The sequence below is a fragment of the Tauraco erythrolophus genome, chromosome 6 (genome assembly GCF_009769465.1).
Source record: "Tauraco erythrolophus isolate bTauEry1 chromosome 6, bTauEry1.pri, whole genome shotgun sequence".
NCBI classification, from domain to species: domain Eukaryota; kingdom Metazoa; phylum Chordata; class Aves; order Musophagiformes; family Musophagidae; genus Tauraco; species Tauraco erythrolophus.
Window position 1 is genome coordinate 10,145,681 of NC_141470.1, and position 23,084 is coordinate 10,168,764.

The following is a 23,084-nucleotide window of genomic DNA, read 5'->3' on the forward strand; positions in this document are numbered from 1 at the left end:
TGGTGTGCCTCTTCCCCTCCCCACACCCAGCAAGCTCCTGCCTTCTCTTGGTGAGAGTGGCTGCATTCCTCCCTGCCCCTCCTCAGCTCCCTTTGGATCGCCCGGCATCTCTGCCTGAAATAAGAGTGCTGCTGTGATTTCATTCAGCCCCCACTTGTTGCTGGCCCATGGTTGCTAGCTGCATCTCTGCCTGCTGGGGCTCCTCCATGTTGCGTCTTTGGCTGGCTCAGACATGGGAATCACTGGCAGGTTTGGACTGATTCTCTCCAGAAGGAAAACCCTGTAGGTGCATACTTATTTCAACTGTGGTGAAGTCAATAGGAGTGTTCACAGGCTCAAACCTAATTACTCCTGTAAGTACTTGCAGGGCTAGGACAGGCTCTTTTTGGGCAACAGAGACCTTTTGTACTGGATCTCTTGTGTCTTCTCCCCAGATTTAGAAAGACAAAAATGCAGTGTGACAGCATCTGCACAGCCCACAGAGTGAGGCCGGCATCAATGTCTGTGCTTGGTGGTTTTTTGTTGTTCCTGATCACCTAGGGGATGCTTAGTTAATATCCGCAGAAAGAAAGAAAGTGGTTTGAACCAAAGAGGCAGCGGGGAGGAGGACAGGCACCTCCTTCTGATCTGGCTTTAATGCACTTCCTTTTTATTGAGATTTCTGGGTGCATTTCATGGGCAACTTCCCCATTTCAACTTACCAGGTGGCAAGAAAACACTTCTGCAGAAGTCCTTGAAAGGAAACGTGTAAATGAGATGAGAGGGACTGAAAGCAGAAGGAAAGTGAGGGTCTAAGCGGGGTGGTCCCATCATAACTCCTCTCATGTAGCAGAAGATCTCTTCCCCCCAAAAAGGCACCTGTGGATCAGGAGATGCAGGTTAGGGCAAAAAAGACTGTTTTTTTCCCAATACTACTCCCATGGTAGCATGAAGAGCACTCATTTGAATGCACGACAGACGGGCATTTGTTTTAGCAGGTGGCAATGTTCTTAGTCCTTCATCAAACACTCACGCACTTCTTTAATCTCCTGAAATATCAATGTTTCATGGAGGCAAGCCAGATTTTTTTTTTTTCTCTTGCCCAATTTGATGGCTGGGGAAACTGAAGCACTGGAGAGTCGGTCACTTGAGCAGGTGAGGGGCAGATTTGAAAGCAGAATCCAGCTGTGTGCTGCTTGCCTGCCCGGGGCTGCAACCTGGTGCCTTCCCCCAGAATCCGGCTGCTATCTCCATCCTAGGAGAACATTTTTCTCTGGTGTGTCGTTTCCCAGCACAAAGGCCCTCTCGCATTAATATGGCTCTTGGTTCACCTCCGGGCATTCCGGGACCGTTTGGAGGTGAGCCCTTCATGGAAGACTTCTGCTGGGAATGGACCAGGACTGATTTACAGCCTGCTGAATGCAAGTTGTCAACCTGGGTTTCTGCTCCCCAGTTGCTTTGTGTAAGCGGGAAAGCGGTGGTAAAGGTAGAAAAAAATGGGAGGGGGGGAAGGGATTGAATAAGGGAAGGAGGAGGGGGCTGGAGAAGATGAAGGAGGGACAGAAGAGGGTTAAAGCAGAGGAGGGCGAGGGAGAAGCCCCCGTGGCTGGGGAGCGCCGGGCTTTGTGCTGCGGGACCCGGCGCCGGCTGCGCTCCGAGGGATCCTCCCGTGACACTTCCACGAGGCGGAGGGGGCGGAGGAGGAGGAGGTAGAGGTGGAGGAGACAAGGCGGGGGTGTGGAGCAGGGGGGGCGAGCAGAAACAAAAGGAAACCAGCTGCAGAACTTCCTGAAGGCGGAGAGGGGGGACGCGGGAGCGCGCAGCGCCGGGGCTGCCTGCGGCGCTGGGGAAGGGGGCGGCAGGCGGGACCCTGCCCGCCGCTCAGCCGGGTGGCCACCATGACCAGCGCGATCCTGAGGAGGAACTCCAGCAAGCAGGGCCTGCAGAACCTCATCAGGTGAGAGCCCACCTGCCCGCGGGGGGGGACCCGGCTCCGGCTGGCTGCTGCCCGCCGGGGAGCGCCTCTGCCCGCCGGTGGCGGAGGGGGGAGAGCGGGGAGGGAAGAAAGGAGATTTATTCCGGATCCGACCATTTTCGTGTCCCTTTAAATCTGCTGAATTTCTTCCTTACCCCGGTTCTCCAGCAGACGCGATGCTGGAAGGAAAATAGATACCACCGCCCCCCTCCTCCCCAAAAAGCAATATGAGAAAAGCAGATTCGAACTCACTGATGGCTTTTCCAGGAGCACACAACTGAAACAACTGAGCACAACTGTACTGTGACACTCACCTGAGCCGGCGGATTTCCCCTCCCTCGCTCTATGCCAGGGATGTCTCAGTATGTGGCTTTTTGTGTCCCCTGAGCGCTGACGGCTTTTGCCTAGAAAGCTTTTCTTTTCTTTTTTTTTTTTTTGTTTTTTTTTTGTAGGAAACGTACGCTGGGCATGCTGTGATGTGCATTTCCAATTCAGAGATGTGTAAATCTTTGCCCTTCGCAAGGCTGTGAGCTGACATTGCTCTTTTGATTTAATTAATCACTATAGTGCTTTGAACCTTTCTCTCGGAGTAGAATTGCTGGGGCAGGGAGGTGAACGGTTCAGTCGGGTTTATTCCCGTTTGTCAGCTGGGGCTGAGCCAGGGACGACGGCTACATTGTCTGCTGGCGCTGGGATTCCCTTCCATGCGGTCCCTCTGCTTTTCCCCGAGGGCTGGAAATATCAGTTTTCAGTGGAGGCTGGAAATGCTGCTTTCCTCTGTGGGTCCCCAGGACCCTCCTCTGGTTGCCCATACTGGGGGAGCTTATTCTGTGCCATGCTGATGGCTCTAACTGGGCAGAAGAGATGCACTCCACACCTCTTCGTATTTAATTGAGCAGCTGGAGGGGTGAGAGATGGAATTAGAGAGCTCTGGACTTGCATCCTGTCTCTTGGGCACCTCTTGGCTCTCTTGTGCTTTTCAGTGCTGGTTCATCTCCGGCAGAAGATGTCAAGGCGGGGACATGGGGGTTATTTGGACAGGCATTTCCAGTGCAGGCTGTAAACGTCACCCCGTGAATGAGTTTCTTGTCTTGGAAGGCAAACTGGCTCTTACAGCCATCCAGTCCCTCCTGTCTTCTCCCAGGGCCCGTTCTGGACCCAGGGGAGTTGAGAGAGTTGCATGGACGTCTGGGATGGCAACTGGGCAGGAGGAGCTGACTCCTCGCTGTTCATCTCCTGTTTGGCCTGTTGTGTGCTTTCCCTGGTCTCAGCCCAGAGGGACTGGGATCTTGGTTACGGATCCCTGTTTCAGAACAGGGCTTGGTCAGGGGCTCATGAGGGGTTCGGAAACCTCTGCATAGGTGTGCAGCAGGCAAGCATGGGCTCAGATTTGGGGCCAGGTACTGAGGAGGGCCAGGCAAATGAACCGGGGTGGGAATCACCTGCACACATCTGTGTGACAACTTATTTTGCAGCGTGGCAGATGGGAGGGGAGGCACACGTGCCTCATACACAGAAAAGGGTGTCCGTAGAGCTGTCCTTGGCACGGCCCAAGTCAAGAGGTGTTTTCCTGTCCTTAATGGTGTATCCAAGTTCCTTCTGCTGTGGATAAGGGACTTTTGGTGCCGTAGAGACTCACAGGGGCTTTTGCCAGAGGAACTCTGGGATGACATTTGTCCTGCATGGGGTTTTTATGCTTAATCTGGCTGAGGTTTGGCCTTGTGGCTGTGTTTTCCAGTCCAGCTTACAGACGAGGAGGGAGGTGGGGTGTGAAGATCTGTGAGGGATTTCATCTATGGCTTACACCTGAATAACCCCACTAATGCCCTCAGGAGTCAACAGGACAATAGCCAGGATCTGCTCCGTGCACAGCACAGCCTCTTTTGCTGTTGCATTTTCTCCCAGAGCAGTTTCCCTCCTAAGCCCAACCACGGGGCTGGCTCTGCAAGCCCTGCCAGCCCAGGTGCAGGCACAAACTCCTTCACTCAGTGAATGGCTTGAGGCTCCTGGCTTGAAGATATATTGCTGTCAAGATCGCCGTGCTCTGCTTTTATCTGTCCCAAGGTGACCGCAGGCAGGGTGGTTACACCGCGTAGGTCCTAGGCTCTTCTGATGTGCCCAAGTGCGTTGGTGACCTGAAGCACAACAGCGAAAACGGCTGCTCAGAGCCATATTCGTGAAGATTGGGGACTTCTCTGTAATGCCGAGATTTACCTGGCCGCTTCTGCTGCAGAGCATCAGCAGGGATAACCAGGGAATTACCTTCTCTGAGCATTGCTTAGCCAAGGAAGCTGCTTGCCAAGCTGTCCTACAGCTGGGTTAAGGGATCCTGAGCTGAACCCAGTGTAAAAGTCTTGTGAATTTTGAGTTGAAGAGCTGAGTCCTAATGCTTAAGCATCCAGCCTTGTGCTCGAGACAAAACCCCACCATTTCAGACAAAGTGGCCCATACCTGTGTGCGGAGCAGGCGTGCCTGGCTGCCATCCCTCGAACATTGGTCCCAGGAGACAAATTTGCGTGAAATGACTTTTCCATGGTCCGTGCTGACAGGTTTAGCACATGTCAGGTTTCGGGGTGAGTTGGTGTGCTCGAGAGCAGTGGGGCCATGTCAGAGGCACCACAGACTGAAGCGCTGAGTCAGCACCCTGGGAAACATCCTTCATCTTTTTTCCAGCCTGGAGGTAGGCTGGAAAGATTAGCCCTCCATGTTCCTCACTGGCTGCCAGCAGTGGGGCAGGGGAGGCTTTGCCGGAGCATGCCCTTTACATCCAAAAGGTTGGAGGCTGAAAAAGAGGCCAGGGTTATGCCTTGGACCGCAGAGCACGAGTGGCTGAGTAATTACCTGGGAAAGGCACAGGGAAGAATGGGCAACTGCAGGGTTATCCACCTTCCCTCCTTTGCCCTGCATGCCCAGGCACTCCCTTCGTCCGGCAGTCTTTCTATCGGGATATCCCTGGGGAAAGATTTCTCCCTTTGTAGCACATTAACAGTGCCGATCCCTCACACACCCGCAAGACTGATATTTTTTAAGTCCTCTGCAAACATGAGCCGCTTATCTTGTTATCGCAGTCTATTTTTCCTTAGCCTTCTAATGAATTCCTATAAATAAGATAGGGATCCAGTGCCTGTCATGTCGATTCATTCAGTTTGTTATCTGCTCCTGCTGGAATTTTGCTCTCCCTCTATCGAGCCTCGAGTGTTTCACAAAAGAATATGGCTGTTTAATCAACCTACAAATCAGCCTCTCTGTAAATCAGCTGTGCCGCTCCTCGAAACTGGATTATCGGGCCTCTCGGCTGACACCGCTCCCACCAAGTGCCACCGTGGCTTGCTGCGCTCCCCTGCCCCTCGCCAGGCTGTCGGTGCCTGCCTGGGGTGTGCAGCTGTGGGGTGAAGCGTGAGTACGGATGGACACGCGTTAGGAGAGCTGCCACTTTCATCTCACCTGGTTTGGTTTTTATCCAGCATGTGGGTGAATCCCAGGTGTCATTAGGAAGCGAGCTGTGATCTGTTCTTGGGAAGGAAGGACAGTTTTCTTGCACGCTGCTTGCACACTTCCTAGCACAACGGGGGACCTGGCCCAGAATGGGGCCTCCAAAGCATGGCTGCTGCACAGGCAACAAATAAATGAGTGTCTGTGATTACGTGTCTTTGCAACGCCGTAGAGTCTGAAGTGAAAATAATGCTTTGGGGAAGGCGGACTGAATCTTGAGGATGAAAAAGCTCAGGGGGACTAAATGAGTCAGAAAATTAGATCGGGTGATAAACCTAATTATTTCCTCCATAGGATGGGACTTTTGCTTCTTTATCTACTGTGGAGTCCTTAACATGGGAAGCCAAACTGTGAAGTCTGAAATTGTGCTTGCGCACTCCTGTGTTTTGGCCTGCCATACACGATGAGATGCTTTCTGCCTCCAGACGATGCCAGCACTCGTGGTCCTGGTGCCTCACGGCAGCTGCACAGACCCGTCTTTCTCCCTGCAACACGCTGCTGCATCGTTGTGCAACACCCTGGCGATGCTCAGAGTCCCCCGGCATTAGGGGTAGCTTTAAAATTCCCCAAACTCCTTGAATTTTGGTGGATGTCATGAATGTAACATTTAGTTTGATGGGGACGTGGGGGCTTTGCCCACCTCTGCGGGATGCCTTCCTTTCTGCCTCCGTGCAACATTTCCTGGAGCTTGCCAGGATGTGTCTCAGCAGGAAAGATGCAACGCCACTATTTCTGTCTTGACCTCCCGAGCGCTGAGCTGGGAACAAGAAGCTTGAAGCGCCTGGGAGGGCTGGATGGCGCTTTGAAGGGGAAGAATGGTTTTTTGGGGAGATGGTTGATGCCAGGACATGGTCTGGGCACAGTTTGTTGCCTGGGAGGTCATGGTTACTGCCTCTGAGGGCTACTGCAGCATCTCTTTATTCCACTTTGCCGGGCTGTGGATAGGTACGAGGAGCGAGGAAAGCTTGGCATGAAGTGGGGCAGCTCTTTAGGGGGAGACGGGGAAAATGAACGTGCAGGAGCGAGGCAGTGGCAGTGCTGCTGTGTGGGGAGAGGAGGGAGGGATGCTGGTGTGGCAACAGCGGCGGACAAAGGGCCTTCATCGGTGCAACTCATACTTTGCAATGCTGCCTCGACCTTTCATGAACAGCCCATGGTCCCTGCAGGGCTTATCCACCACAGTGCTTCCCTTCCTGAATCCTCCCTATTTTGATGTTTTTATTACTGGCCTTTTTTTTATCCCTCTGCATCCCATTGCCAGGGCTAGGGCATTGCTGATGGGCACCTTTGTGAGCACCACAAGTTAGGCAGGTAGGAAGGGAGCAGTGACCAGATGCTGCTGGTGGGGAGGAGCGGCTGGGAGAGCCCTTTGGCTGACTGATCGCCTGGCGCTGGTGGGGCATGCACAGGGGCTTTCCACTTCCCAGCACAGTCGGTGATGCCAGCTGCTTGCAGAGCGATGTCACAGTGTTTCGCAAGCCAGGGTGGACCCAGGGCTTTGCAGCCCAGCTCAGCTGTGAGACAGGGTGGGGGTAAGGGGCCAAGCTGGTGTGTGGTGGGCACCCCATCCCTGGGTGCCTTGTGGGATGCCTGCCCTCTGCTTTCACCCCAAGGAGGACAGCTCATCCTTCTCTTTCCAGTGGCAGCGGCTCATCCATCCCCTCTGAGTACCCTGCAGATCCATTCCCAGATTTTCCCAGCCCTGGGGCTTGTTTCATCAGGAGCATTCCACCTACCTTTGACTTTTCCCAGAAGCCAGCTGATGGGTTTTGTTTGCTTTTAGCCTTGCTCATCTCAGATGTCTACCTGCTCTCAGGCAATTGGATATTTAGGGCCTGAACATGAGCCCATGGAAATTTTGAGGAGCTGTAGTGAGCCTCTGAGTCCCTTGGGGCTGCAGCTGCAGGTTGTCCGCATCCTCTGCTGAGGTGGAGAAGGACCACCACCCATGCCTGAGCATGGTTCAGCTGGAAAGAGAACTGGATGGGGACACTGGGGTCTGAGGCTTTGTAGCTGGGATGGTGTGTGACAACAAATTTTCAGCTTCTAGGCACTTTTTTTTTTTTCCTTCTCCCACCATTGGTATGACTTCACTTGTTCGTTTGCATGGGAGTCGCGATCAGTATTTTGGGGCAAAGACTGTTTTTTCTCATGAAGATGTGCTGCCTTAGCACAGCAGGGGCCGAGGGCTTGCTGCTGAATCCCAGGTCTTGTTGCAGCACAACTCATGAGCGATGGCCGTAAACGAAGGGAGCCTCAACTCTCCCAGGGAGCAGAGCAGCGCATTCCCACGGTCTTCCTGCTGCCTCCTGCCAGTGCTCATGCAGCAAACCCCCTCCTGCTGCTGGGGTTGGGGGGACTGCGTCACCCCGAGGACTGCAAAATGAAGGACTCACAGCCAAGCCAGCGGTGCTGTAAAAAGCAGGAAGCCTGGTACGGATCTCACTCGGTCCTGGGCTTGAAGCAGGGGTAAGGCTATTGCTATAGCTTGCCTTCCCAGGCTCAGACTTGCTTTCCAGCCTGAGCGTATCGAGGAAGATGCTGACTGACTAGCCAAGGCAGGGAGGCTATGGAGGCTCACTGATAGAGGGGAAAAATAAAATGAAAAAGTTGGGTAAGCCAGCCCGAGCCTCTCTGACAAGTCTTATTTTCTCCTCTGGCGTGCTTCTCCCTTGCAAAAACAGAGACCAGACTTCCTGCTCTTTAGAAAAAAACTCCCATTTCTTGAACATTAGGACTGAGATGGAGAGACCGTGAGAAAGGGCCGTAGTTTGAGGTCGTACGTGGCACCGATTTCTCACACCTACTGAATGCTATGGAGTGCTGGGAGGGCTCGAACTCCAGCCCTTTCCTCCCCCCCACCCCCAAATTCCTGACTGGTGATGTTAATACATTACCGCATCAGCCTATCTGCGTGCTAAGGACCCCCGGTCCTGGGGGTGCAATCCATCATCTTGTAAGGGATTCGTTGGGCTTCTGTCTGCCATGATTATAACCAATAACAAGAAAAAGAAGCGGTCGTTCCCGTCGGCTGCCTCGTGCCTCTACGAGTGGCCTGTGCATCGCCCATGGCATCTGGAAGCGCAGACCATCCCATGTGCCTTTCTGGAGCCGCTGCGCCATGAGAGGCAGGAGGGAACAGATGAGGCTCGTGCTGAAAGACCAGCTCTGCCCACATCCCTCCTCCGAGGTCTGCTCCTGCCATTTGCCACCAGCTTTCTCAAATGTCTCTCATTTTGCTTGTGGAAGCTGTAAATCACCCACTCGGGGCTTTCCCCGCCTGTCATGCCACAGTGACAGGTCAATCTTTGCAGGGAATGTAATGAAGGCTAAACCAGGCAGAGTTTTATACCTGCCGTGCATGGACGCGTGGCTGCATGTCCTCCTTTGGGCAGAAATGGGATGTGCAGTTGCTTTTAGTTTTAAGAGGGAGATAGGTCTCCGCCGTGCTGCATGGTGTTTTTCTTCCATTTGTCCTTGACGAAAGTTTGGGCGGTATCATATTCTGTTCGGATGCCTTGGCGTGTCCTCATCGCCCCGTGCGTGATGGCTTCCCTCACCCCCCAGCTCCAGCAGGTTGGTGGGGACGGGCTCCGCAGCCGCCCCTGGGTGTGAAGCGGCTCTACCCTGCCGCTGGCATCTTGAAGGCAAGCTGTGATTTATAGGAGGAACGGGGAGACGTGGTTGAGACAGCACCGCTATGGGTGGGGTGGGGAAGCTTGGTATGAGAAGAAGGCTGAGGGTGAAGCATAATACACATTTTTTTCCCCTCTTTCCCCTGCCCCCCTTCTTGTTCAAACTCTGTAGCCTGGACTCTGAACGGAGCAATGCAGCTGAGGAATTACATGAATGTATGGGAGGGAGAGGCTTGTGCAGCATCTCTGGCTGCCTTTGACTGACAGGCCGATCTTTCAGAGCTAGGATAACCATCTCTCCCGAGACTAGGCTGCAATAAACTCCAGGCTGTGACGAAATAAATTTTGATTTTATGTCTTTTCCCAGTCTCCCTGTATTGTACCGCTATCCACACCCCCTTTCTTATTCGGTGGGATGATTACCTAGCTGTTAGTCTTTCCTATCAAGCCACATAACTCCTAAGTTGCAGAAACCCATCCATCAAGAAGCGTGACTGTTGCCTGCCATCTGACTTGGTGATGGCCATACTGTAGACGCTTTGCCAGCCCATGCCCCTGGTGTCAACAGCCATGGTTGCTCGGAGTGGTAATCAGGGAGTTGGGATGCCAGCTGGACATCCGCTCCATTCCCTACATCTTCCTGGCTTTGTGGTGACCTTGGACAAGCTCTTGGGCTTAGGGACAGGTTTCTGAAGGTCTTGATATGTGAAGATACACCTGGGTCTTAGAAGGAATCTTTGGAAAGGGCTGAAACGCTGAACTCTCTGATGCCTAACACTGGTGCCTGTGGTGTGAGGCATCCCCAGGACACTGCTTTGAGCCAGGGCATATGTGGTTTGAAGGGTTGAAGAGAAACTGAGCCATGGCAGCATGACTGTGCATTGCATGCAAATGTCCTCAGCCATGACTTCTGCGGTGGCCTGTCACCAGTTGTCCTGAATGACGTGAGTGGAGGCGTTATCTGGCTATTTCAGTATACTTGACACAGATCCATTATATGCTGTTTATAAGAGATTAATAAGTGATTAATTTGTTGGTGGAAGGTCAAGCGGGTGAGGCGGTTGCTCTGCTGTAGCCTTTTGAGGGTGTCCTCTTCTATTTCATGTGATGGAGTGAGCTGCACATCTCAGTGCCCCTGCCAGTCATGTCTGGGTCCTTTATAAACGGGTGATAAATGCAATATGAAATAAAGCCCAGCAACTCTACTTGGCAGCAGGATGAACTTGTTGACGGTTCTAGGACATATTCTGGTTTATGTTGCTTAGCCAACTTTGGTAGCTGATTGCTGGATGGCAGCGAGGGAGCGTTACCCCGAGTACGCTGAGGGATCTCTCTCCTTGATGGGCAGCAGGGCACCGATATTGCATCTGGCACCGTGACAAGGCTGCGATGGATTTTGTGGGAAGGGGAAGGTCCCTTGCACAGGTTTCTGGCATCTCCCTTTCCCCTAACCTCAACAGAGAGGCCAATGGAATGGTTGCTGGGGTATGCAGGGTGCCCTTCCAACTTCTTTTCTAGTTCATGCAGCCCCATCTCTTGCAGGTGATGTTTTCAGCAGTGGTAGACACTGTTGCTTTCGCAGGTGATGGGAGCTTGACTCCTGATGGCAATAGGATTTGCACTGGGTGGGTCGCGGGCTATGTGTCCTCTGTGAAACAGCAGCCTTCGTGTCAGGGGTTGTGCATGGCTTCTCCTAAAAACCCTGTTCCTAAAACCTCCTGCCTCGTGAACCCTTGTTCTGAGAGGGCAGCCTACCCGACGCAGGCAGCGACCAAAGTCAACACCGTCCTGGCCTGATACCCCAGCGAGCTCAGGAGACAGGAATGTCCAGTGCGCTGGTAGTGGGTTCCTGGGTTTTTCTGGCACAAGACTGCAAAGTCCAATGCCTCTGGGAGGCATTTCGTTTTCTTTTCTGGAATTAGCTTTAGCGCTGAAGATTGGGTTTGGGCCAGCAAAGCTTCCTTTGAGCCGTCGGCCATGCAAAAGACTCCTCGAGTCTGCAGCGTTTCCCTTAAACGCAGCTTGTCTGATGCCAGAAATTTCCCTCTCCTGAATATTATAATCTCCTCAAGTGCCGGTGAGGAATTACCCAAAGGAAACGTGACCTTTCCAGCAACGCTGGCTTGTCTGGAGCAGGCGTTCGTGGCCATGTGGAGCGGTGTAGCCTGTATCGTTCTGTGGGAGGAGGAGGTGTTTTGTAGGACAAATGGAAATAGAACCCCTCCCTTGGCTGGGGGTCCAGAGGGAGGTGAAGTCAAGAGCTGGATCTGAAATGGGCAGCTGGCCCCGGTCAGAGCAGAAGTCTGAGCATCCCAGATACTTGGAAAGCTGTGACTCCATGGCCAAAGCTGAACCGAGGTGCTTTCAGCCCTTTGCCAGATCTGCAGGATCTCCTCAGGAAGAGATAAACCCATTCCACAAAGAGCGTTTTGCCCCAATCCAAAACCTCCAAAAGCTGTTGGCAGAGATGTAGGGACCCCATAAAAGAAACGACCCGATGCCATGATGAGGTCTTGCCAGAGCAAGCCTTGCTTGCAGCTCCTGGCTGCCTGGGCAGCGAAGGGGTCTGTCCATCCTCCCTTCCTTCTCCAGTCTCCCTAATGTTTGTGTAAGGGGGTGAATTTCCTTTCATCTTGCAGGAAAACCCCTCTATCCAGGCAGGAGACTGGGAGTGGGAATATAGCACACTGTAGCTCATCTTGCAAGTCTTCAAGCTTCAAGTCTTCTTGCTTTCCATTTCCCTGTCCTGTGTTGGGTGAAATGAAGTGGGGAGCTCTCGATCCCACTGGCCCCTGTGAGCCTGCTTCTTCCCAAAACTTCCTCAGTTTGGGACTGACCTGGGAAAGTGCTGGCTGAAGGTGAAGGCAGAGGTATGCAATATCAGCCTGATCCTGAAGTGCCGGGTAATTATTTCTAGAAGTGGGAAAGATGGTTGTGCACTACTGTTGTGGGCTGAGCACATTGAGTTGCTGACTGGGGTTGCGAGCAATTAGAGCAAACGAGAAATCACGGCCTCTTCTTAGAAGACGGAACCGCTTGGAAATTAAATCTTTCCACCTTTTTGCTTTGAAAGGCAATTTACCAGCTGACCCCTTCCTCACACTGAGGAAGGCTTGGGCTTGTCCAAATTGAAATGGCACATTTGGTTGGCGGGCCAACAAACCCTTGTAGCTGACCCAAACGCAAGGACTTTGGCAAGGTTTAGTTTCTCATTTGTTTGGGGTTGTTTGGGGTTTTTTTGTTTGTTTTTCACTGAAGACAAATATTTGTGCTGCTAGGTCAGTCGAAAAGGAATCATCCTTTTCCCTCTGCTTGTCCATGTGACTGCTGAACCCCAAAGCATCGCTTATTAAACCTTGCTCTGCCGCCAGCCTGTTTGAACATGAGAAAGAGCTCTGAATCTACTAATAAACTGGTTTTCGGTGTTTGCTGGAGGGTGGTGATATTTCTGAACCCAGAGTGAGGAGGGTTTCAGTGGGGCCTTCATCTGCAGCATGTATTTCTGAAAGGAGCAGGTATGGAGCTCCCGGCTTTGCAGCCCCGCCGCAACGCTCGGCATGTCTGAGTCGCATCCCAGCGCAGCGGCGGGCAGCTCGGAGGCTGGTTTGCTCCACGGCGATGGGAGCTGAGAAAAATATTTCCCTGCTTTTGCAGAAAAATCCTTCTCCCCAAAACGGTCGCCCCCGGCACTGTCCTCAGCCGGTTTGGAGGATGCAGGGACAGAATAGCGAGCTGGTGAGGTCATGGGGAGAGAGTTAGTCACATCCAACTGGGAAAGGGAGAGGGCTGCCAACCAACGTTGCTCTTGCACCGTGGAAAATTTGTGTGGTTTGGAGGGGGACCCCTCTCTGGACTCCCCCGGGTACCTCGGCCAAACTGGGAGCTTGGTGCAGAGCTGCCTCTGCAGTGGCTTCCTGAGGAGCTGGAGGAGCTGAGGAAGGTATTAAATCAGAATCTAATTTGTTCTGGAGTAGGCATGAACCTTGCTTCTCGTAAGTGGGGCGATCTGGGTGAGCAGGGGTTAAGAGCCTTTCTGAATCGGAGACTATCTGGAGCTGTCGCACAAGGGAGGGAGATCATGGCAGAGTTTAATGAATGACTTCATTTATATATTAAAAAAAAACCCAACACAACAACAGGGTGGCTTCCTGCCAGGCCCACAGACAAGGGTTTCTATGGGAACCTGGGGGAAAACGATAAATAGGAGTGTGGGACGAGTAGGGAAGGGAGGAGGGGAGCCTGGGCTCTGGTTCGGGTCTGCTCTGTTCCCCATGGAGAGCAAGGTGGCAAGGGACGATGAGGGGGAGAAGGGGAAAGGGTGGCTGAATTTGCTGCTTGCAAAAAGACCCCACCCAAAATAAGGTAGGCAGTAATGATTACATGGTGGTGGAGTGGTCTCGTGGCCGAGCCTGGGATCTGCTTCGTTCCCTGCTGCCCCATGGGCTCAGCGTGGATGGGTGACCTGTCTCCATCTGGCTCCACATCTCAGCTCTGCTGCCTCGAGGAGATGGGAGTTTGGGAGGGCAGGGATGCGAGGTCAATCTCACCTTCCTGCCAGGGTGGCTGTGGGACCACACCGCAAAGGGATGATGTTGGGGCTGAGCCCAGTGGTCCCACTGTGGCCACAGAGTAAAATAGGCTCTGAGAAAGTCTCCCCTGGAAAGGCTGACAAGGTTCAGAGTGTAATTAGAAAAGCCACATTTTTCTTGAACAAAATGTCTCGATTAATCTCATTTGTTTTTCCCTTTCTTTGCTGGAAAAGGCGGGGGGATCTGTCCTGAACCTCAAATGAAAGCAGCATTAGTGAGGCCCTTGGTGAGCTGAGGTCTGTTTTGGACCTGGCGGAACCAGGGGTGAGTGGGGTGAGGGAGCATCTGCCCCGGCATCTGCTCTGGCATCAGTACCACAAGTCAGACCTGCCCTGCTCCAGCGGCCATCGCAGGCCCTTTGGGTGACCCTGCCACCGCGGCACATCCCTTGCTGCCTGCGTCCTGGCTGGTGCCGCCAGCGGTGGAGTGGGAGCCAATCCCACTTGGATACCAGTGTTATCGCCAGAGCAGGAATGTGGCAGCTGCCTTATCGCTTCCTTGGGGATGTGAGGCCGTTCTGCTGACAGAGGTGTTAATATCCAGCTGCTGAGATGTCTGGGAGAAGCCAGGGCAGTTTTTTGTTCTCTGCAGGGGAGGAAGGAAGCTCGGCAGGGCAGAGCTGGACACAGCCGCTGCCTTCTGCTGCTGGTCTCTCTGCTCCTGCTCAGGCAGGAGCAGCTCAACTGCTTAAAGAAACTCACCCCCAGGGTGCAGATCTTGCCCTCCCTGGGCCAAAGCTTGAGATGGAGGCATGGAATTTCTTGCAGCACTGCAGGACTCTTTACAAACCCCTCCAGGGGTGCAAAGCTGCTTCGCATGGAGTGGTGCTTCCCAGTGGGCTTCCAGCCTGCAGGGAGGTGGCTGGTCTGGAAGGGGGGGGATACACACCACATCTTCGTCAGAGAAGGAAAGGTTGTCCCGCACCTCTCTCCCAGTCCGTGTGTCCCACCTTACCCTTGCACATTGGTCAGTCCCGCTGTGGAGCCGTGCCAATGGAAGTGGGGATGCCACTTTGAGGATCACCACTCATGGTGGGAGCACTTCTCTGCAGGAGCTCCCTGCTTGCTAGTGGAGAGCCCAGCCACCTGGGGGGAGGGTATTACTGGGTTTGCAGTGCTGCTGGATGGTGTTGAGGATGGGTTTTCCCTCTGGCTTGGCAGGCTGACAGCGCAGTGGAGCGTGGAAGACGAGGAGGAGGCGGCGAGAGAGCGGCGGCGGCGGGAACGGGAGAAGCAGCTGAGGTCCCAGGCAGAAGAAGGCTTGAATGGCACTGGCTCCTGCTCAGAGAGCACAGGTCCAGCACAGGAAAACCAGTAAGAAATACTCATGAATATATCCTTCAGTGACTGTCTCTCTCCTTGCAGCAAAACCCTCCTGCATTCATGGAGCCGGTGTCTCTGTTGTTTGAGGTGGTTTGGGGAGATGGGATTTAGTTCCCTAATAGGTTTGGGTTGTGGGATTTAGCCCAGACCAACAAATAGTGTGTTTCTAGTTTGGGCAGAAAAAGCCAGAATCCCTGCTTTGCTTTTTATTTTTTTATTTTTTTTTTTTTTTTTGGCTGGAGGTTGGGTGTTTTACTGCCTTGAGAGTTTAAACTAGGACAGCTTGGGTAAGGCTGAGCTCAGGCAGGGAGTCCCCGTCACCAGGGATTTCAGTGGCTGGTTAAATTTCAGCTGGTGAATCATTCTACGCCAAAAGTAATGGAAGTTGCCGATACGGACACAGACAGACGTGTGCCTGAGGATGTGATGCACAACCCCGGGCAGACCACAGCGCTGGTGGCTGAGCGAGTGAGCGGTCATCACCTCTCTGGGCCAGGATCTCCGCTCCTCCCTTGGAGGATGCTGCCCCAGCTGTGGGGAGCACGGAGCAGCTCCTGAGCTGGTGCAGTTCACAGCTCCAAGGGCTAAAGTTAACTTCATGCTTTAATGGGCAGGTACTAAATGAAAATGGCTCAGGAGGCATTTGTGGAGATGCTGAGCTATCTGCTGTCAGAGAGGAAACCCTTGGAGAAAGGATCGGATGACCAGTCACATCCCCAGCATGCCACCTCAGCATCCCACCTCAGCCTCTCCGTTTCCAGGATTCAGCAGCCCAGGTGCTGTGCCACACTAGGGCTGGCACAAAAACCAGTCTGCACTCTGAGTTGCCGAACTCTGTCTTAAAGACCCCAATCTTCCCACTGTTTATGTGTTCAACTTATTTCTAGGTGTATTAAACACAATCGAAAAATGGCGGCAGGATTTGGGATTACAGTCAGAGAGAAGCAGCAGCTTCATTTTACTGGAAAAATTGCAAAAACTATTTATAAACATCTATTTTTTTCAATGAAAAGATCAGTTTTTTTTCTAAGATACTTTCAAAACTATTCAGGTCTCTTTTTTTTCCTATGTCTAAAAGCATTACGAAGAACCTTTAAAATCTTTTGTGGAAATACACCCAGTGATATTCTGCAGACGAACTCACTGCAGTCTGCCCTAAAAGCAAACAGAAGATCTGGAAAGTAATAATAATTGTTAGCTTTTCCAAACCCCCCTTCACTCAGAGGCCGGAAGATAATTCTCAAAAGTCTTTAAAACGGCCAACAAGATCTCAGGTCTCTGGTTTACCAGGAGATGCTGTGAGCGGCCTCGGGCACAGAGCAGCGTGCAGCAGCCCCGGTAACACAGTTTGCAGGTTCCAGTCCCATGGGCATAGGCACAGACATGCTCCTGACCCCACGGACCGTTGGCAGTGCCCAAATTTAATTGAGCGCTTAGACGTCTGTGAAGGGAGGAATGACAAGAATGACAACTCCTAAAATGAGGGGTTTTGCTCCTTGCCCTGCAATGCTTGAGCTTGCTGGGCCAGGCTTCGCTGGGAAGGATGTTTCTTCTCCAGCCATCCCCTGGTTTCTTCTGCAGCTGCTGACAGCCACCTGGGCTTGCTCATGCAGCTGGGGTCAGCGCTGGCTATTAATCTTCTGAAAAGCTTCGCTCTCTCTTGTGTAAACACTGCCCCCTCCTTCCCTCCACTCTTCCCGTGCTGGGACTCGTCCCATCCATGTCACTCCTGTTTGTGCAAACCCGCCCTCGGCATTTCCTTGCACCAAAGGGACAGAGCCAAGCTCCTTTCCTCTCTTCCTCTACTAAAAAAAAAAAGAGAAATAACCCCCAAAACGGGTTTGCAGAAAAGGGATGTGTAGCTTTGGGAACCAGAGGGATGGAATCAGCTTAGGCAGTGCTGATGGGGCTGCTGTGGTGGCTCGGTGCTTGCCCGGGGGCCAGGTTTGCTGAGGAGCAGAGGGAAGCGACCAGTTTTCAACCAGCATTCAGCCAGTCTCCCTTGCTCCCTGGGAACTTTTCTGATAGCCTGAGCACACAATTGTGGCCAAGGCCACAAATACCGGAGTAATTCTGCCTTGGGCATCATCTACGCTGCAGCTCACCTGAAGCCCTGACCTGGGACTCAGCAGATCCATGGTCCTGTCCTGGCTCTGCATCACATTTCCTGAGCGTTGTCGTGGGGCATCCACAAGCTACTGCTACACAGGCCATGGAAAATAACCCAGCCTGGGCTGCCCTGTCCAAGACCAACGTGGTATTGCACTCAGCAGTTGAAGGGGATGCCGAAGTGAGGTGGGAGCTGGGCTGTGTTCAGACTTGTGGCTGAGCAGCCCTTTTGGGTGTGCACCCCCTGCTACCCTCCCCGGTGAGCCTGGCAAGGGCATGTGTTTTTTGTAAACCCTCAGCTCCTGCAGTCGGTTCAACATGAGACTCCTGAATCTCAGAGAAATGCCCCATGTTTCAAGCCACCGGGGTCACGGAGTAGGCTAAGCATTTCCTGGCACCTCCCAAGAGCCCACGAAGGCAAAGAAAAGACTCACCCACATTCACTACATATTTTGAATTTCTGAGTTTTAAACTAATCTGTAGGTCCCACATTCTCATTCCCAGATGACTGCATCCCAAAAACACCTGTGAAGCCACTTCCTCAGGCCAATGCTTGTGACACGGCTGCCCACCTAGGACCCCTGGCTGGGAGGTGATTTGCAAGGCAAGGAAAGAAGGCAAGGAAAGAAGTAGGAAAAAAACAGCAATCCCCATGCATGGCCAGCCCACATCTGGTGCTGGCAGCTGTGCACTCCAGCGGCACTGCAGCCCCGTACAGCAGTGGGGTGTTCACAGGCGGGGAGCCAGAGTCACGCAAGTGCATGTGACTGGCTCATAGCTGTATGGAAACGTGAGGATGCCACCCAGAACTTGAGCCAGTGTCCTAGTCTTTGGGTCTTCATGCCTTCCTCATGCAGCAATCTGTTCAGGCTGATTCTTGCTGGTTTCTTTTCCATGGGCCTGCGTGCAAACATACGACAAGCAGCATCTGAGTTTGAAACACTTTTGGTCCAAACAAGCTAGGGCCAGCTCTGGTGCAGAAGAATACCATGGACTTTTGGTTTTGATGTGCTGCTTGTCTTTTGCTCTCCTGCGTGTGGCCCCAGAGAGCAGGCAGGCAGCGGGGTGCTCCTGCCAGAGACACGGACTTGCTCTTCCTTCCTCTCCGTCTCGCGGTGATGCCCCCAGAGACCTCCTTTGTACAAGGGTGCTACTAAACACATGTCAAAGACGTCTTTCCTGTAACAGAAGATAAGGCTTCAAGTGGGATTTGGGAGCCATCAGAAGAAAGAAGATGCAATAACTGGAGGGAGAGAATGACGGTATCAGGCTGGGGATCTTTCAGGCTAGGTTTGGGGTTTTTTTGCATCTCTCTCATCCTTATTTTCCTTGTTTCTGTGTTTCAGCTATGACTTTAAACCATCCGGGACTTCGGAGCTGGAGGAGGATGAGGGCTTCAGTGACTGGTCCCAGAAGCTTGAGCAGCGCAAACAGAGGTGGGTAGGACACAGCTGGACTGAGGGGAATGGAACCAACCTTCCCAGCGTAAGGACTGTCCCCAAGGAGGAGCAGGACGGGTCCCATGCTGCTGGGACGGATACTTTTCCCCTGCCATTTGGACTAACGGGGAGGAACAGGCTCAGGGACTGCCCTGGCCTCCAGGGATGTTTGGATTGAGCTTTGCACTCCAGGCAATGGCAGCCTGCCAGGACGCCTAGGTTTGGAGGAGTGACAACAGCGGATTTAAGCCACCTGAGCTGCTGCAGGGGCTGAAACAGCCTCTAACATAATCCAGGCCAGACTAAAAAGCTGTCCTAAGTTATTGCTGCTTCCTGGCTCATGGCAGCACAGTGGGTGTTATGGCCCCAGCCCACCTTGTGCTTGACTCCGCTTTCGGCAAGGGAAAACAGGCAGCAAAGAGCCCTGAGAGGCGCTTGTGTGCCGGCTCTTTAGCCCCCATCTCCCATTGCTCTCCCCTTGCTGAGCTGAGCCAAACTCCTGCCTTAACCACTTCCCTCGGACACCATCTACCTGCATGTGAACTCTGTGACTCAGCTCTCTCGGCAGCTTGATTTTATAGGAAATTTTGGCCTGTGATGACACAGCCTCTACTTTACCCCCGAGACTGCAAAAATGCCTAAAACTAATATTTACTGTTGAACAAATAACTCAAGCTTGCCTCTTTCTTACTTTTTTTTCCAAACACTGTAGCTAAACCCTTCTGCAAGCTGTACCTTTGCAGCCCCGACCCCACAAGCATTGCTCAACCACCTCGCTGCGGCACTGATCGTCACATCTGCAAGAGCAATTAGAAATCAGCCCCATCTGCTTTTCAGCACACTGCCTCTTTTTCCACCCCCGTTGCAAAAAGCTTGTCTGGAGAGAAAGGCAGCAGTGGTGGCTGCTGCTACTGCTACTCTTCCCTTCTTGGCCTTCAAAAGAGAATTAGCTAGAAGAGTTGCTTGGGTTAGCTAGAAATTGCTCCTTGGGTTTTTATGTGATGCTTGTGTTTATTCTGTAGTGGGGCTGGAGGGTGCTGAGCAGGGGAGGTGGCACCCGTGGCAGGTGATGCCTATCAGAGAGGGGTGGTGCTTTAAAGGCTGCAGCTGTAGGGGAGCAGGCTTTTGGCTGGGGGAGGTGGCTGGAGGGGCTCAGACCCTGTGGGCTTGCTGGAACACAGCTTTTTTTAAAAGCTAGGCTGGCTTCCTAGAGGGTGGCTGTGCCCTGTGAAGCTCTTTCAGCAGCTTTTCCTTTCTCCTTGCTTACCTGCCTCACCCAAAGGACAGGCTGGGAGTGCAGTGCGAGCCCAGGTAGGCTGTGTGTCTGGGATGCCCAGCACTGGGGCAAGCAGTGCTGTGGCCAGGGTTCCCCAACTTCCCTCTCTCCTGCTTAACCGAGTGTGGAGCAAACTCTGATTTTTCACATGAAGGATGTTCAAGCAGTGGCTGCAACTGAGGGAATGGAAACAGTTGCTCTCCCTTGGATGGAGCTAAACCAGCTTGTGTGTCCCCTGAGGGCCTGGGTGCTAAGGCATGTTTTCATTCTGGTTCTGGTTCCCTGCTTTGTGGGAAGAGATCCATGCCCTTACAGCTATCAGCTGCATGCAAGAGGGTGGGAGCTGGGTCAAACTAGCTGCCTCCCAGATTGCTGGGGTGCAAAAGGCATCCTATAGAGCATCATGCGTGCTGGCCTAAATTTTTAACACGAGCTTGCGCTTTAGCTGGAGGTATTGTTGGTATCCTGGTTAAGAGTAAACCAGTTACCCGGGATGTAAAACCTTCAGAGCCTGTTTGCTGTTGGTGACCACACTGCCATGGGAGGATGATTAGTAGCAAGCTGAGTGAGCCAGCGTATGCATCAGCTTTTTCCTGGTGCGGTCAGGTGGGAGGGCTGGATGGTGGCTGTCCTGTGAGCTGCCTTCCCAGCAGCAGAGAGGTGGGTGGAAAAGCATCGCTTGAGCTTTTTTTCATGTTTTGGTGCTGGCTGGTGAGGTGGAAGCCGTGAGTCAGCCTTGCACTTTGGCAGCTGCCTGCTCTCCGGCTCTCTAGCCTTGCTGTTGCAAGCCAGGGGATTTTCGAAGAAATGGGTGAGAGGAGAAAGCTGTTGTCTGAGTGGGGAAAGTAAGATGGCGATAACATCTGGGCGCATGGCTGTGAGCCAGTGAGAGCTCTGGGGTTCTGTGCTCCCACCAACTCTGTGCCCGAAGGCACGGACTGCTCTGCTTTTGCAAAGCTGATTGCTTAAACATACTCCTGGGTCTCCTCTCTGCAGTCTTGGAGACCTGGAGGAATCCTCTTGTACAAACCCCATTGGGTTTTTTTAAACTGAAGCCAAGGGGTGACCCTGGCTGCTCTGGGACTCGTTGTTTTGCTGGGCTGTGACTTGAGTAGAGGTGCCATTTATTCTGATGGGTCAAACTGAGGTGCAGGGTCAGGTGTGGATATAGCATTGCCTGCAAAGCGTTGTGCCTTGCAAACAAAAAAACCCCCATGCGAGTGGCTGTGCAGCTTTGCCCTGCAGTTTAGTTCCAGCTAGGGAAAAGGAGGATCTTGGGAAGCACATTCACATGTCATTGGTTGGATCCTCCTGCTGTGAGAGGCTCTGTTGACATGGAAGATGAGTTGAGGGAGAGGAAAGCTGTGGTTGGTGCTTCACATTGGATTGATGCTGGGAACTGTGGTGGCAGTGTCAGACCTGGGTCTGTGCACCAGGAACACAGAGCGTGCTGGCTGACCTGGGGTTTTGGCTGTAGCAGAGCAGAGAACTGAGCCAGCACCACATCATGGTGGTAGTGTCCTCTTTGCCTGGAGTCTAAGCAGAGGTCAGGACCTGATGTTCAAGTCTGTCTGATCTCTGTGTTCTTGTGGGTCTTGCCCATGGTGAGGCTGGAAAGGTGCAGATACTTTCAGCTCTGCCACAACACTTAGTTGAGCTGTTGTCCTTGGTATTCAAAGTGTGAGAGTGTAATGTGATTGCTGTTACATCTGGGTGTCTGGAAATGGGTGGGACTATGGAGGTGACTGTGAGCCCCAGTGTAAAACACACAGCAAATTGTAGGCTTGGGGGACTGAAAAAAATGGATTTCTAGAGGTCTAAGGCACCTGATGGTGTCTGTAGGCTCATAACAATGTGTTTTGCTTCTTTGACCTCTCTCCCCTACCTCTAGGTCTCCACGACAGTCGTTTGAAGAAGAGGACAGTGGTGTGAGGGAAGCAGAAGTCAAACTGGAGCAGATCCAGTTGGATCGGGAAAGCCCGGAGGAGATCCAGGAGGAGAATGTGGTTACTGGGGAGGAAGAGAGGCTGTGCCAAGAGGAAGAACGGGTCCTAGAGCAGGAGGATGAGGACAGAGCTGAGCAAGAGGTGAGATCAGGAGGATCTGATCTTCTCTCTGCAGGGCTGGTGGGAGAGCTGGGCTGGGGGCTGCTCTCCAAGAACCCAGCTCATCATTGCTGCTTATGCTGCTGAGTGTTGAGCCCAGGTAGACAAGCTGTCATGGCATAACCTGGGGTTGGTGCTGCTCTTGCCTGTGTTCCTTCTCGAGGTCGCTGCAGGCAGCCTCTGCCCTCTTGTGTGTTGGGCGGTGTGTTTGCTCCTGGAGCTTGTGGTGGTTTAGTCATGTCGCTGCAATACAGAGAAGGAAAGTGCTACTTTTTCTCCTGTAGTTTGTGGGCAGTGAGCAGCTCTTCAGGAGAACTCAAATCTAAATTTTACTGCTTGTTTTTCTCTCCCCAGCCTTTATCACACCTTTGGAGCACTTTGGCTTGATATATCTTTAAATCTTGCATTGCTCCCAGCTGAGGTTTTCTTTCTTTGCTCTCCTGATGAGGTGTAATTCCTGGTAAACAAGAGAGACAAAGCTGGAACTTGAGTGGTGTGCAAGCATGTTAGGGTGGCTGAGCTGCAGATATCTTCTGTTGTAAACGGATTTTGACTTTTTGCATTTGAACTCTGTGTGTGACTCTTTGTAGCCCTTTATTCTAAAGGCAGCTGCACTCTCTCCTTGTGGCCTCTAAATGAGAAATTCCTATCTCAATAGTGGTAAGAAATCTTTATTGATGCAGGGACCCCTTTCCATATCACTTTGGGACCTTAAACCTGCAAAGTTTCTCTGATTTCCACCCCCCTCCCCCAAATTAACACATGAGCTTCTGCCTGCGTGTTTCAAAATTAGATGATGTGAACTCAAAGTTTCTGTGCTCACCTGTTTGTTTAGTGTAAAGCAGAAAGCCTGGGAGACAGGGGAAAAATCCCTTAGCAAGCACTTTGACCAGCTCACTTCCTGGCTTGTTCATTTTCTGCACTCAGGAAAAGAAGAGAAGGAGAAATGAAGAAGAAGAAACACCAGAAAAAACGCCAGAAGGCCCCAAGACCTGCCAGCCTGGAAGAGGAGGAGCTGTGCTCTGACCACACTGCAGTGTGTTCCACCAAGGTCTGTGTTCCTGGGGCCTCTCTGGAGGCGATAGCAGCTATTGCAATAGAGCACCTAACTGATGATGAGGAAAGGTGACCCAGGGCTCGCGGTAACGTGGGGTGTGAATCCT

The 23,084-nt window shown here is 52.6% G+C and overlaps 1 protein-coding gene across 1 annotated transcript in view; it reads left to right on the forward strand.

Moving 5' to 3' along the window:
* The window catches only part of LSP1 (lymphocyte specific protein 1), a 50,863-nt gene that overhangs the window by 10,797 nt on the left and 16,982 nt on the right, over window positions 1–23,084 (forward strand). The window contains 5 exon segments of the mRNA XM_009981159.2: window positions 14,831–14,983; window positions 18,448–18,537; window positions 21,708–21,903; window positions 22,849–22,890; window positions 22,892–22,972. Coding sequence (XP_009979461.2) covers window positions 14,831–14,983; window positions 18,448–18,537; window positions 21,708–21,903; window positions 22,849–22,890; window positions 22,892–22,972 — 562 coding nt within the window.